The 14,062-nt window shown below is 50.6% G+C and overlaps 1 protein-coding gene across 1 annotated transcript; it reads left to right on the top strand.

Moving 5' to 3' along the window:
- Positions 1-7,912: 7,912 nt before the first annotated feature.
- Positions 7,913-11,718, top strand: Fezf2 (FEZ family zinc finger 2). Its single transcript, XM_075988583.1, has 5 exons — positions 7,913-8,198; positions 8,549-9,440; positions 9,737-9,871; positions 10,033-10,165; positions 11,048-11,718. The coding sequence occupies exons 2-5, from the start codon at positions 8,604-8,606 to the stop codon at positions 11,308-11,310; spliced, it is 1,368 nt and encodes a 455-aa protein (XP_075844698.1). The 5' UTR covers positions 7,913-8,198; positions 8,549-8,603; the 3' UTR covers positions 11,311-11,718.
- Positions 11,719-14,062: the final 2,344 nt, after the last annotated feature.

The following is a 14,062-nucleotide window of genomic DNA, read 5'->3' as shown; positions in this document are numbered from 1 at the left end:
GAAAGTTTCCAGACAAGTGTGCTTGGCTAGCTAATAAATAAATTCTATTGGCCTTTTAATTTTTCTGGACAAAAGAGTTATCTTTTCAGCCTTCTTGAATAGGGTACCTGTTTACTTCCTCCTTGTGCCCATGTAAGTTCTATAGGTGCTGGATTCTGACATCCAGTTTGAAATGATGACATCAGGTTTGCAGCTCATGCACCTGGCAGAATCCACCGTGAAGCTGCTACAGGAGTAGGCACTTTGTTTGGTTTCTGTACTCCCAAGCTTTTTTTTTTCTAAAATAAACTTCCCCACCCTCTCTGAGAGCAAAACTGCTCATTCTGCTAACTGGGTCACTTGCCAGAGAGCCAAGATTCTGTCTGGTTTTTTTTTCCCCCTCTGGCCTTGTGTAGGGCCAAACCCCAGCTAGTTGGGCTCTAAAGACTTGCCAAGGCTCTCTATTAATGGTAGTTAGTTTCTACAACTTCCCCATCCAGTTCTCTTACAGTCAACCTAGTTCTTCCTTCTCCTCAGGCAAACTGCCAGAGCGTCTACGGAAAGTTTGAGGGAGTCCCTAGCCTAAGCAGACACCTGGAGCCCTTGGCAAGAGGAAGGCCAAGTTCACAGCTGCCATCTCCTGCTGAAGCGAGGGCTGAGGGAGAAAGGCTTTAAATGAACACCACAGATTCAGCATGCTTGAGGACCCAGCAAGTATTCTGGAACAATGGGTTGCACTCTAACTCCAGAGACAACCATGGTAGAGTTGAATATGGCTGACTTGTATAAGTTTGTATAAGGCCAGTTAACTGATGTGATGTTCTGGTCCAGAGGAAAAAATTAAAGAAACATTAGTAGAGAGGCAGGAGGGAACCCGTGCTCTTTTGGAAAATTAGGGACTGGGAGCAATCAGACAAATTCATCATGATTATTTATTTAGCAGACACATGACTATGATAAGCATTATAGAAATATAAACAAATATATGGATTTAACAGAATCATCAAAGTATAAAATATAAAGAGAGAAGTAGGAGAGTTTCTTATACATGATCTGGTAAACATTGATAAACCAGCAAGCACTTTGGTGAAGAAACAGGACCTTTTTCAGCACCAGGGGCTCCCTTTGTAGCCTCAAGTTTTGCTTATTTCAAAAAAATTTTAAGTTAAGCATTTGGTTCCAGCTTCTTTTGCATAACAGCATTTGTGAGACTCACTCATACCAGTAGCTAGCCATGCTCAGTGATGTATACTATTTCCCTTTGTGAATATGCCACTGCTTGACTATGCATTCTTCTGGTAATGGTTAGTCACACAATCGCCAATTTAGGGCTGCAGCAAATTTTGCTACTGTGAGCTTTGTAGTGTGTGTCTCTTAGTGTCTGCAGATATGTACTTCTGTGGGGTTCACAGGTCGGAATGCAATTGATGAATCATAAGTAACATCAATGCCCAACCTAACAGACATTACTAAGCAGTTCTCCAAAGCATCCTGATTCACATCCCACCAGCAGTTCCCATTTCCTCATCTTTGCGCTGTTTGTTTCTTTGTTGTTTTTTTTTCAAGTTATTCTTGAGTCCAGGCTCTGCAAAGAAACTCTTAACATAACGTGAGCTTGTTTCTGTTACCTTGCCTCTAGGAATCTCAATTTTTGCATCTTTGTGATGAGGTGGGGATTAAAAACATTGACTTCATGGGTGCTACGAGAACTGACGGGCATGGATGTTTAATTAGTACTGCACCTGACAAAGTACAAGAGTCCTAAGTAATTATCTACTCATTGTTATCCTGAAGTCTCACCCAGAGAGCTGAATCTGTACATAGGTAGCACTGGACACTGATGGAAGAAGAGATGGGTTCGTTCTGGGAGGAGCTCTGCTCAGCACTTCTGGAGTTCCCAGTTTCTCTCTGCTTGAGTCCAATCACAAACTCCCAACAAAACAGAAGACAGGTATGTGCACACAGGGAGTTAAAGGCACACACAGTTCAGGTCCTTGTACAGTACGCTCATCAATTTCTGTCCACCGCAGCCTTGTGAACCACAGAAGGTTGAGGAACTCTGAAATCCCTTCCTCTTATCCTTTGCTCCCTTAAGTTGCTTAACCTAACCGCTGCTCTTAGCTCTTAACACTAATACTTTTGGGCAGGCTCCACCGAGGAGTTTAACTAGCTGCCAAGTTAAATAACGAGGAGGATCCTAAACCATCTTCCCAGGGTACAAATCCACATCTTCCAACTGCGCTCGGCCTGCCACTCACCAAAACACTTTTTTATTTCGTATATGTGTACACATATGTGTGTTTAACGCATTTAAAACATATCATAGTTGTTGTTCATAAATTATTATTTCCTCTGGATTGCACAAGCCAAATCAGGTCTCAAGAAAACTCAGGTATGAAAGGGAACGTTCCTTTACTGCGCCTGGAAAAATGACACGTCAGCTCGCAAAATGCTGTGCCAACTATTGGATTAGATTCCTAATCAAATGGCATTTCTAGAATGTCGATAGAGTATACACACGCATGCATATACACGATATGCATGCATATGCATATATACGATATGCATATATATGTTTGTGATTATATATGCATCCAGGGCAGAGAGGAGAGTGCACCAAACCTGAAAGTAACAGCGCCTGCAGATCTGCACTTAGGGGAGATTCCCTCTGGGCCTGGGAGTGCCTACACTGCCCAGATTTCTGAAGACAAGAGAATGTCTTTGGCTGTGATCACCAAGGTGTTGGAAGGATCCTGGAAATCCACATAGGTTTGTATCACTGCCCCACCCCCACTCTCTGCCTCGGGCTGAAGCCTGGAGAGCCCTGGCTAACACACAAGGCTCCTGGTCCGAGGTGAAAACTGTCAGTGGGTATATTGAAACTGGCTTTGCACGCCAGCCCCTGGATGCTATAAGCGCTGCTAAAGAGCTGCTGGGTACAGAGGGCTGGGCGTTGGGGCACTCTACTCGGCACTGTAGCACCCACGGGGTGCCAGACTGTAGGGACCGCAGCAGCCTACGTATCCTTGGTGGCCCAGGCCTGGGACTGAGGGACACCTGGAACCAGGGATCGCTCCGGGCATTCATGCCCTGCCTTGCTGGGTCAGGGTATCTAGGGCTCTTTGTCTCCCAAGACTGAGAACAAACGCTCACGAAGGCGGAGGCCACTGCGCCTTGAACAAGCCTGCCACCGGCAAGCCTGTTCAAATGTTTTCAATAAGATGCTCCCTGGGGTCAAAGTGAGGATAGCAGAACAATTTCCTCCAAAAGTTAATGTATTTTAAGCAGCGGTTAAAACTGTTCACTACGTAAATCATATTTTCGATGGACGGAAGAAAAGAAAGGGAGAGGAGTGGGGAACTAGGGAGAGAAACACTGAAAGTTTAAGATTTGGAGTTCGCTGTCTCAACCACCCCCAAACAACTCAGGGAGGGGAGAGCAGTGAGGGCATCAAATCTGCTGCGAGCATTTCCCCAAACTCAGTAGCATTTCCCCAAACTCAGTAGGGCTCCCCCAGAGTGTGTTGCCCTAGCTTGAGATAACTTACGAAGACCTATTATGTTTTAGAGTCATTGGAGAAAATAGTATTAATAATTTGAAAATGAGTGTCCCTTGTTGTCCAGAACCAAGAGACACCAAGCACCTAGACTAGAATTGCAGCACCTTTTTGGAATCGAAATACTTTCTTTCCAGGCGCCAGAAGCGGTGTGAATGTGTGAGCTTCTACACAAGAAAGGGATTTTCCTCTGAGGTTGTCTGCATTCCGGGAAGGCATCTGCTAAGTAATTTGTCCTAAAGTGTGGGCGATTTCTGGCATTGATTTCTTTTTTCTTAAGCAGATAGTCATTATTAGAGTGGTTGGAGTGAGCGACCATAAAATGGCAGAGGGAAGGGGCGGAGGGGACAGGCGAAACCCTTGTATGGCCAGTAATATTTAATATGCTTCCTACCAGAGAAGCTCCAGGAAAATCAATAGGCAGCCACCAGCTGTGCTTAAGCCTGGGATTTCAATTAAAACACTGCGTTTGGTCTTTGGAGTCGGGCACACATCCCTAGCCAGTGCTGTGCACATAGCAACATTTGGTTCTGGCATGGCCTGGGGTTACAGAGTGGGAGCCTGAGAGGTGCTGGACTCCGTTATGAAAAATAGGACGCATTGGGTTCTGGGGACGCTCCAGGCCTCACTGTGAGGTTTCCTTTGTAGTGCCCAAGCCAAGACCAGATGAAAAAGAAGCAAAAGTCTTGTTTTTGCACCAGCCAGGAGCTGAGACCTTCAACTGGGCAAAACCATGTTGATCCAAGTACTGAATGCTAAGGATTGGTCAACTGACCACAGGCCTGCTAGGTCCTCATGATTGCGCTCCCCGCCCCCCAACCATGAATCCAGTCCCTGGGGCCAAGAAAGTGAAGCTGACAGGTAGGCCTTTCAGAGATCCAGACTACAGACCCCCTTCTGGTCAAGTCTCTGGAGCCTGTCTCTTGCTCTCTTGGTACAAACAGTAGAGCTAGTGGCCTGTCTGGATTTGAAAAGCATGTAAACCTAGAAAGTCACCCGGCCCTGAGAAACTGCCATTTCAAAGGAAAGGGGTTTTTGCTGTTGTTGGTTTTGGTTTTGTTTGTTTTGTTTTGAAAGTAGGAAGTTTCCCAAAACAGGTTTTCTGGCATGGAGCACCATGCTTGACCAACATGCTTAGAGCAGTGACCTCCGGTAGAACACAGGGGCAGTTATTTGGGATCCTCCCCTGCACTGAAAACCCGCAGGTTAAAAAAGGTCATCCCTAAGCTCACAAAACCCTCTCCACCAACTCTCTAAAATTCTGCCCGTTTAATTTCTATATTCGTCTGAAAGGAAATCACAGTCCTTTAAAAACTGGTGTGTCCTGGGAGCATGCGTTTGGAGGGTTTGGGGAAGCGAGGAATGGGAATCTCTGCCCCTCTTCATCGTGCACGACATTTTCCCAGTTGTCTATTATTCTGCCTGAAATCATCTCGTGTACAGAAAATATTTGTTTGCACTATTAGTTGGTACTGGAGTTAATTACTCAATGTGTTAACGTGAAGTAATATGTATAAAAGTAGGATCAGTGTTTATTGTGTGGGTGAGCTGTTGAGCAGTGCTTGAATAAACTGCAATTAGGGTTAGATACAGATTAATTAACATGTGAGTGGCAAGGTGTAAAATAGTTTCCAACCCTCCACTTCAATATAATCTGCAGGCAAGGGAAGAAGTTTGTGGAAGCTAATTAAATACTTTCATGAAAGCCAGGGTATTCACCCAACATTTGGAAAGAAAGGCACATTAAGGGCAACTTGCTTTTACCCAAATGTTTTCTTTCTGTGGAGGTAGCACTGCTTTGTGATGCTGGAGAGAGAGAGAGAGAGAGAGAGAGAGAGAGAGAGAGAGAGAGAGAGAGAGAGAGAGAGAGAGAGAGAGGGCTTGTGCGGCCACAAAAAGCAGGAAAGATGGCAGGGCAGGTTCTCGGGAAGCCCTTGGAAGCCTTTCAGCCTGATGGAGTGTTCATACCAGCCCATCTTTCAGCTGCTGCGGAGACCAACGCTTGCCCAGTTTGGGGAGAGGGTCGGGGTGCAAGGCTGGTGGCCAGTTGGATTCCCCAGGAAAGTCGGGGTAGAAATTCAGGTTTGAGAGGCTGCAGGTGCAGCACCAAGAGTGCTTCAGGGCTGGGGTGAGTGGTTCGCTTCAGATCTGGAGGGGAGAGGAGGGTCATCTTTAACCCTGCCGTTTACATAAAGACGGGTGACCTTGAGTGTGGAGTGAAGTCTCTGGGAAATGCCTTAAATTAAATGGATTCTATGAAAATATTCTCCAGTTGGGCAAGACTCTCTAGCTTGGATATCTGGAAGTTTCAGATTTCTCTCTCTCTCTCTCTCTCTCTCTCTCTCTCTCTCTCTCTCTCTCTCTGTGTGTGTGTGTGTGTGTGTGTGTGTGTGTGTGTGTGTGTGTGTGTGTGTGTTTGGGGTGGGTGACATTAAGAGAACAGACTCAATTGCTAAACTTAGGGGCAGTTTCAGAGTTGGATGGGTTGAAATTATTAGTCGACCATAGCCCACTCCCGTCGCCACATCTCTTAGAGACCTGGATTTGGCCCACTCCCCTTGTTTCCTTACTACACTTCCCCCCCCCCTTTTTTTTTTCCTTTCTCTATCTGCCACATCCGCACCTAGTCTGAAATGGCCAGCAGAGCAGCCGCAACTGGATAGGTGGGTGGGTGGAAGGAAAGGGAAGTTCGCAAGGAAAAGGTCTGTTGTTTGTCTACAGTCTAATCGTTTGCCTCCTCGGGCAGTTTTCCTGGGGCGGGTGGTAGTGCTGAGGGGCCTGGGATCATCTGGGTCCTCTCTGGCCAAGTCTGACCGAATAGAGGAGAGGGTATGCCTTCACGGGCACTTACCCTGGCTCCGCTCATGGTGTATCTCTGGAGATGGTATTGACTATCAAACCCTCAACCCTGTTTGCTCATATTATACCCACCGTAATCCTCTTAAACTGCCGTGGCAGCTACAAAGCTCTTGGTCTTGCAAAAGCCGGCTGGCAAGATATAATTGTCCCACGAACAAAAACAGCCAAAAGTTTTCAAAAACCCCATGCACTCCCCCCTCTCCTTCGCTAAACCTAATTCTCTCCTTCTCTAGCTAACCTCCCCCCCCCCCCCCCATAAGAACCCTCAGCCTGGACCACTTTTGTTGTCGCCAAGAGCACCCGGCCTGTTGAAAGTGCTGAAGCGTCTCTGAGCAGTTTGTTGTGATACGCAGGTGGAATGGTCTGCAAACATGAATTCAGCCCCTCCAAACCCAGCGCGGAGCGCTCCGCTTTTGTGCGCCAGGCACAAAAAACGCTGAATTCCTACGAACTTACTTGGGCCCTGTCTAGAAAAGGGCCTTTTCTTCCCTCTGCTTGTACCTCTGGCCACACTAAGTCTTTGCCCGCCCCGCTTCAGGCCCCCTCCCTCTCTCCTCTGATAATCCTTCTCTTTATTTTAGAAAAACACAAAACCCGGTTCCACGCGGTGCTTTAGTGGCTAAAAGTGAAAGAGCTGCCTTGGCAGAATTCAGCTCTATGAATCACTTCGGAAAATTGGTTCGACTGAATGGCCTTAGGAGGAAAAACGTTTTAATAGGATCCAGGGGAGGTTCTGCTGTTTCAATCGGCTCCTTAAACAGGTGGAGATTGGACCTTCTCAATTATACAAACAGTAAGTACCAACAGCGGGAGAGCTGCCCTCCGAATCCTCCCCGCACGCAGCCCTAAACCAGGCTCAGAGCCCGACTTTGCCTTGCAAACCCGATCACAAATCAGCAATTCGGGTCGATTAGCTTCTCAAACAGCCCTAGGGGTCTCGAGGCAAGACTCCCCCAGCCCTAGGCAAGCAACGGGCCAGAGGGCTTCAGGCGCACCCACCCTTCCCCAGGTCCCCAGGATCCCGGCGCGCAGCCTTGCCCTTCCGGACTCTTCGAGGTCGTCCTTAGGCTGCAGGGAGCTCCCTCTCGACCTCCGACGCCAGCCAAGGCGAGCTCGTTGTTTTTGCATAAATTAATATTTCCCCATTAACAAGTTCCCCCCTCCAAACGCAACGCCCGCGTCCATGCGCCACATCCTAATGAGGTAATTATCATTTGCGCGTGTTCGGGGCTGGCGCCGGCTCCGTAGGTAAATGGCAGTTTATTAGCACGGTGCCCAGCTCGGCTGCGCAGGGCTAAGGGATACTTCGGTGATTAGACGGACACTCAGGGGCCCTTTGAGGTAGTGCGTCCGGGACACCCCGCCTTCCCCGCGTACCCTAAACCTGTAGGCCCCCCAAAGTTGTGAATCACGCAAGGAACTCTGCCTAGGTTTGGGTTTGGGCTCCCCCCACCTCCTTCCACCGGCAAAACCATCACGATTCTTCCCCCTCCCCCCTCCCTCTCTTCCCTCCTTCCCGATTCGCAAACCGCTCGCACTTTCCCGAAGGGAGCGCGGGCGCCAGTTGCCTCCTTTAAAGTTTGAGGGGCGGTGGCGGCGGCCGGCAGGCGCGGGGGAACGCAGGGTCCTCAACGGGAGTCGCGCCGCCGCCCATGTCATTCCACTTCAAGTGACTTCATGTGATGTCAGCTGAATGTAAAAGACAGTGATCTCACGCGGAGAGGAAGATGTTTGCCATCAAAATGTGACAGAAGAGACACGCTGCATGGCTCGGAACGCATCTCCTTGGAGGTGGGGGAAAGAGGTAAAAGCGAGGTGGCTCTCCTGGTCCTCTTTAACTTTGCCCTTTCAGTGCCCAGCTCCCAGCACGCGTGGCAGAGGCCTGGGTCCAGGGAAGGGTTGGGGAGTGTTATTTTGAGACTCCTTTCTTCTACCCCCTCTTCTTTCCTTTGTACAGCCTCCCCCTTCTTCCCCCTTTCATAGTCCCAGGGCAAGGACTGGTGGGCTCCTTTGCGCGCCGGGTTAATGGGCGGTAATTTGGTACCCTTGGGTGCACTTTGTTCTGCCTCTGTTCATTTGAATGCAAATGGGTGACCCGGGCCGACTAGGTGCTTATTAAATTGCGGTTTCCCCTCTGCCTTTTCCGGAATGCAGACTTAGAGGAGAGAGGCTGTGCCCTGGCCCAGCCTGGCTCAGCCTCGCGCGCGCCATGGCCAGCTCAGCTTCCCTGGAGACCATGGTGCCCCCGGCCTGCCCGCGCGCTGGAGCGTCACCAGCCACTTCTAAAACACTAGCCTTCTCCATCGAGCGCATCATGGCTAAGACGTCCGAGCCCCGAGCGCCTTTTGAGCCCCGGCCTGCTGCACTAGAGGCAGACAGCAGCCAGAGCAAGAAACTGCTCAACCTCTGCTCGCCGCTGCCGTGTATGATACCCCTCCAGCCTCTAGGCTACGAGGTGCCGTCCAAGACGCTGCTCAGTTACTCGGAGTTCTGGAAAAGCAGCCTCCGGGCGGGCGGCGGTGGAGGAGGAGGCAGCGGCGGGGGGGCCCCAGTGTGCGGCGCCAGCGGCTTGTGCAAAACCAACTGTGGCGTGTGCTGCAAGGCCGAACTGGGCCTTGCGCCGTCTGCGCTGCCGGCCGGCAGGGTCATCAAGCCCCAGGTCATCAACCAGGCTGTGGGGTTACCGGCCAGTGGCTCGCTCTACTACTTCAACTACCTGGACTCCACTGCTTACCCACCCTCGGAGCTCCTCGGCAGCCACCTTTTCCCATCCGGTCTTCTCAACGCACAGGCCCCCACTTCCCTGGCTGCTCATCCCAAGCTTTTTCTGCTGGAGAATGCCAAACTGGCCAGCCTGACTGCGGACAAGTTCCCCCATCCAGCTCCCTATCCCCATAAGGAACGCTTGCCTGCGCCGCTGGAGCAGGTGCTGAAGGAGAACTCGGCCTTGACCGCTGATCGAGGGGGAGTCAAGAGCCACAGCAAACTACCGGGGGGCTCGGCTGACAGCAAACCCAAAAACTTCACCTGTGAAGTATGCGGCAAGGTGAGGCCTAAGGTTCTTGCGGGAGGGAGCTAGCAGCCACCTGCTTTCTGGGGCGGCCTTGTACATCCCTTTCTCAAGCTCACGAGTTCCCCAATAGCTGCATACTCCATTGGATACCTAGTTGAGCCTCAGTTTCCTATCCTGAAAAATGGGGTTGTTGTCGGTCGTCACACAGTTGACAAAAGGACTCGCGCTTCGGATGGGGAGGTTGGTTGGGGGAGCTAAATTGTGGCCTCCAGAGCTAATCCTAGGCCCTTGGTAGACTCAACACAAGTTCCGCTTTCGTCCTTCTATAGGTGTTTAATGCTCACTATAACCTCACCCGCCACATGCCTGTCCACACCGGAGCCAGACCGTTTGTGTGTAAAGTCTGTGGCAAAGGCTTCCGCCAGGCTAGCACTCTCTGCAGGCACAAAATTATCCACACCCAGGTACGTGGCCCCAAGGTCAGGCCCGGCTCGGCGTGCACCCTCCGCCCTAGTTTGAGCTCTGGATGCTGGATTCTCCTTACCCTTGGGGGGGGGGGGCTGCTGTGTCCCTTCGAGGTATTGCCCACGTCTTGGCCTTACTGTACGCACGCCCCTCTCCGCAGGAAAAACCACATAAGTGTAACCAATGCGGCAAAGCCTTCAATCGCAGCTCCACGCTCAACACGCACATCCGCATCCACGCGGGCTACAAACCCTTCGTCTGCGAATTTTGCGGCAAAGGCTTTCACCAAAAAGGTAAGGTACTTAGCTAGACACTCCTTCATCTCATCTCGAGGGCTGAGAGGGTCGCAGGGGCGGGGATGGGAAGGGGGGCCGATAGAGAAGTGGGTGGGTAGAGGCAGCACAAAAGCCCCAGGCTGGGGCGCCGCAATTCTTTGGAATCGGGTTGTGCCGGATATAGGTAGACGCTCTCCGGGCTCGGTTAGGAGACTTCAATGGATTAAGACTTAACTCATGGGGGAAGGGGGCTGAATTTTGAAGCTGGAAATTAAGGAACGTGGCAAAAGGAAACAAGTAGAAAATGCAGAGAGTATTGCTTTTCAATGAGGTTCCCTTTGTAAGCAGAACTCCCTTTCAAAAAAAAAATCTAAGCAGCATCTTCTTTTCTCCCGCGAACAACTTAAAAAGGGGTGGGTCAGGTCACCAATGCTCCCAGAACCGGGAATCTACCCAATTCCCAAGAAACTTTTAGGTCTTCAGATAGTAAGTGGGATTTGGGGGTGGAGGGGACTAGGAACTGCGTTACAGATCCTAGGTTTGTGCGGATTTCTTGGAGCGAGGTATCAGCTGGAAGAACACGCTGCTGCCTCTTTAGGCTGCACAAAAGTTTCCCAGGCTGCAGAGCTCGGCAGGAGGGACGCCTCGTGGGCCTCTGGGTTGAGCAGGGTAGGGGCTCGGGGGCGGCTGGGTAAGAGCCCACCACCCTTTCAGGAGCGCCTCGGCCTTGAAGCAGACAAAGTTTGACAACTTCTTAGTTCAGAGAGGTCGCGCCCGCCTAGTCAAGCACCGCCTTCAGAGCCACTGCAGGGAGCAAGGGGTGGGAGCTGTACCCAGGCGGGAACGACTCCTTCCACGACAAACCCCTCCTTTTTTGTTTTGGTTTTCGCTCTCCTGTAGGGAACTACAAGAACCACAAGCTCACCCACAGCGGCGAGAAGCAGTACAAATGCACCATCTGCAACAAGGCCTTCCACCAGGTCTACAACCTGACCTTCCACATGCACACCCACAACGACAAGAAGCCTTTCACGTGCGCCACTTGCGGCAAAGGCTTTTGCAGAAACTTTGACTTAAAGAAACACGTGCGCAAACTCCATGACAGCGTGGGTCCGGCCACTGCCCCCTCTGCAAAGGACCTGACCAGGACAGTTCAGAGCTGAGAGCTACTGCCTTGCCCTTCCTTCCTGCCCTGTACCAACCCAAGCAAATCACACGTATAAACTTATTTCTAAAATTAAAAGGAAAAAAAAACTATAGCAGAGAGGCTAAAATCTATTTATCGAAACCAGCATATTTGGGGGAAAAGTTAAACGTGTCCTCGATGATCAGCAACAAACGCGTGGTTCCCACCTTTGTACATTCAGGAAAAGTATTTAAATCCAGTGCGCTGAAACCTATTTAATTCCAGGCCTTGGCTTCTCCTCAGGCAGCCGGTTTTAATCCCGGCCTGTCACCGCAAGCGCCTAGAAGAGCGTGATGCCCTCGGCCATCTTCACACAACCTTGTAATCTTTCCTGTACAAGCGAACACGGATTATTACACATATATGACTCAATAAACAGAACGATTAGTGCGCGTTTTCTTTTCCCCACCCCCTCGCCACGAAGTCAGCTCAACAAATCAAAAGAAGGAGGTGGAAGTAGCCATTTATAGCTTTTCCTTTCCCAAATGTGACTTCCTTGAGACACCGGGGCCAAGCTAAGGCTAAACCCGTACTCCTGGTATGCTGTTATATTAAAGCACCCAGGATCGTGGGCCGAAAGACTTCTATCCGGCTCCATCGAGAGCCCAAGGTTTTATTTGGTGTCCGAGCAGATACTTGAGATTCTTATTTGAGTGAGAAAAAGAATATTTAAGGGTTAAATGTGTCTGGATGCCGGGGACTGGTAGTTGGGTATCCCGGAACTCAGTAGCATGCAAAGCAGGAAAAAGGCCAGGGCATAAGGAGCGCAACCACTATCCAAGCCTCCTTTCTGACTGTTGCTAGAGGCTGTCCAGTCTTGGGCGAGCTAGCGGTGTCCCTTGCTAGAACTGTCCCCGGGTAGCTACACACGCGGCCCCCTGCCGCGGGAGGGCGCGCCCAGCTCCCGGAGCTGGCCGCCGTGTCCTCCCCGGTCCTGATTACCACGCAGTTAGCCCACTTCCTCAATAGCTATCTCTGCCGCCATGCACACTGATGAAATGATCTCACGCTTGCTTTCTAAGTAATGACCCAAATTAAGAGAGAAAACAGAGACCCTTCAAACAGCATTACATTAATCATCTAATCATTCCCAGGAGGGGGCCGGCCGCCGCCGCCCCGTTTGATCCGAATCTAGATAATCAAGAGCTCGGATTACTGGCGCGTCGCGCCTGGCCTCCTCCCTCCATCCTCACTCCCCTCCACACTTTTAATATCGGTGCGGTGATTCAGCCCACGTCTTTTGGAACGTTGTTCTACACCAGAGGAAACGCGGCGCGGGGCCGGGAGTGCTCTTCTATGCAGCCTCCGAGTTGAGGGGGCGAGAACTGCTGAGTGCTGACCCCACCCGGATTTCCACCGCGGTGGCGGCTGTTTGGAGGGAAGGATGGTTACTGCAAAGGGCAATCCCAGGTAACTCTGACAGTAACGAGTCAAGGTTAGCCCAATGCGTTGTATACAGTAGGCACGCATTACTGAGCATGCCAGTGACTTCCACCAGGAGAGAGGGAGGGAGGGAGGGAGGGAGAGAGAGAGAGAGAGAGAGAGAGAGAGAGAGAGAGAGAGAGAGAGAGAGAGAGAAATAAATCCTCTTATTTCCAGGGCTTTCTTTCTCAGATAGGCATTCAACACCTTCATGCAGCTTTAGCAACAATCTGCAAACTGGTGTGTGTGTGTGTGTGTGTGTGTGTGTGTGTGTGTGTGTGTGTGTGTGTGTGTGGTGTGATTATTCCCACTCTACAGAGAAAGAAATAGAGTCAGAGACCATCTAAATGACATGCCCAGGGTTCCGGGGCGAGGTAGGGCAGGGATCCAAAGTCCAGGCTTCTAAGAGACCATCGCTTCCTTCAGTTTTCATTGATGGAAAGCAGTCTCGGGATTGTGGCCTGGAGAAGCTCCTGGCCGGGGTGGAAGATCTATGCTGGTCACAGCCAACCCTTCTGTCCCAACCCGAAGACCCATTGCGCTGAGGAGAATTGTCGATTTTGTTTGCACAGAGGACAGCGACAGCTTCCTCAGGCTGTCGCAGGGGTATTTTTAGTACCTCCGATTCAGAAATAGGAACGCGTACATTAGAATTCCATTTCCTGAAAGGAGAGCGTCCTCGTTTTTTTGTATTCCTCCCCTTCCTCCTCCCTCAAGTCTGGGAAGACGCAGCCAGGGGAGGGGGACGAGGAAGCCAGAGGGAATTTAAATGCTATCTTGTTCTGGCTGCAGTTCCTGGAGGAGAGATCGGGACCCACAGGAGCAGGCAGATTTAACTTTGAACTCTCTATGCGTTCTATAAATCCCAGGAAACCCCCCGAGGGGGTGAGGAGGACTTGGCCACAGAGAATATGAACTTCGGCTCCTGGAGACCTCTTGAATTTGAGAAGTCAGCTCCTCCAATAATTCTCAAAGTGTTTTTATTAACTTTGCTTGACACTCTTTCATGCCACTTAGTTCGGGCATCTCAGGGCTCTGTCATTTCCATCAAAAGTCTTTTCTCCTCCCCCTTTCCCTCCTCATCCCTCACCTCCTCTTCCTCCTCTTTTTCCTCCTCACCCCCCTCCTCCTTCTCTTCCTCCTCCCCTCCTTCCTCCTTCCCCCCCCTCCTCTCCTCTTCTTCCTTTCCCCCCTCCTTCCTCCTTTTCCTCTCTCTCTCCTCCTTTCCCTCCCCCTCCTGTTCTCCTCTGAGAGGCCCCTTTTCGGACGTACTTCTTGGAGAGCCTATCATGTCAAACATATCTTCT

The sequence above is a fragment of the Microtus pennsylvanicus genome, chromosome 10 (genome assembly GCF_037038515.1).
Source record: "Microtus pennsylvanicus isolate mMicPen1 chromosome 10, mMicPen1.hap1, whole genome shotgun sequence".
Taxonomy (NCBI): domain Eukaryota; kingdom Metazoa; phylum Chordata; class Mammalia; order Rodentia; family Cricetidae; genus Microtus; species Microtus pennsylvanicus.
The sequence above is the reverse complement of the archived record's forward strand: the minus strand, read 5'-3'. Positions and strand labels throughout refer to the sequence as shown.

What these genes read in the sequence shown, in the direction of transcription:
- Fezf2 (XM_075988583.1), top strand. Translation starts at nt 8,604, where the DNA reads ATGGCCAGCTCAGCTTCCCTGGAGACCATGGTGCCCCCGGCCTGCCCG. An exon ending in CCTGTGAAGTATGCGGCAAG is followed by an intron (nt 9,441 to 9,736) that starts GTGAGGCCTAAG and finishes GTCCTTCTATAG; the next exon opens with GTGTTTAATGCTCACTATAA. An exon ending in ACAAAATTATCCACACCCAG is followed by an intron (nt 9,872 to 10,032) that starts GTACGTGGCCCC and finishes CCCTCTCCGCAG; the next exon opens with GAAAAACCACATAAGTGTAA.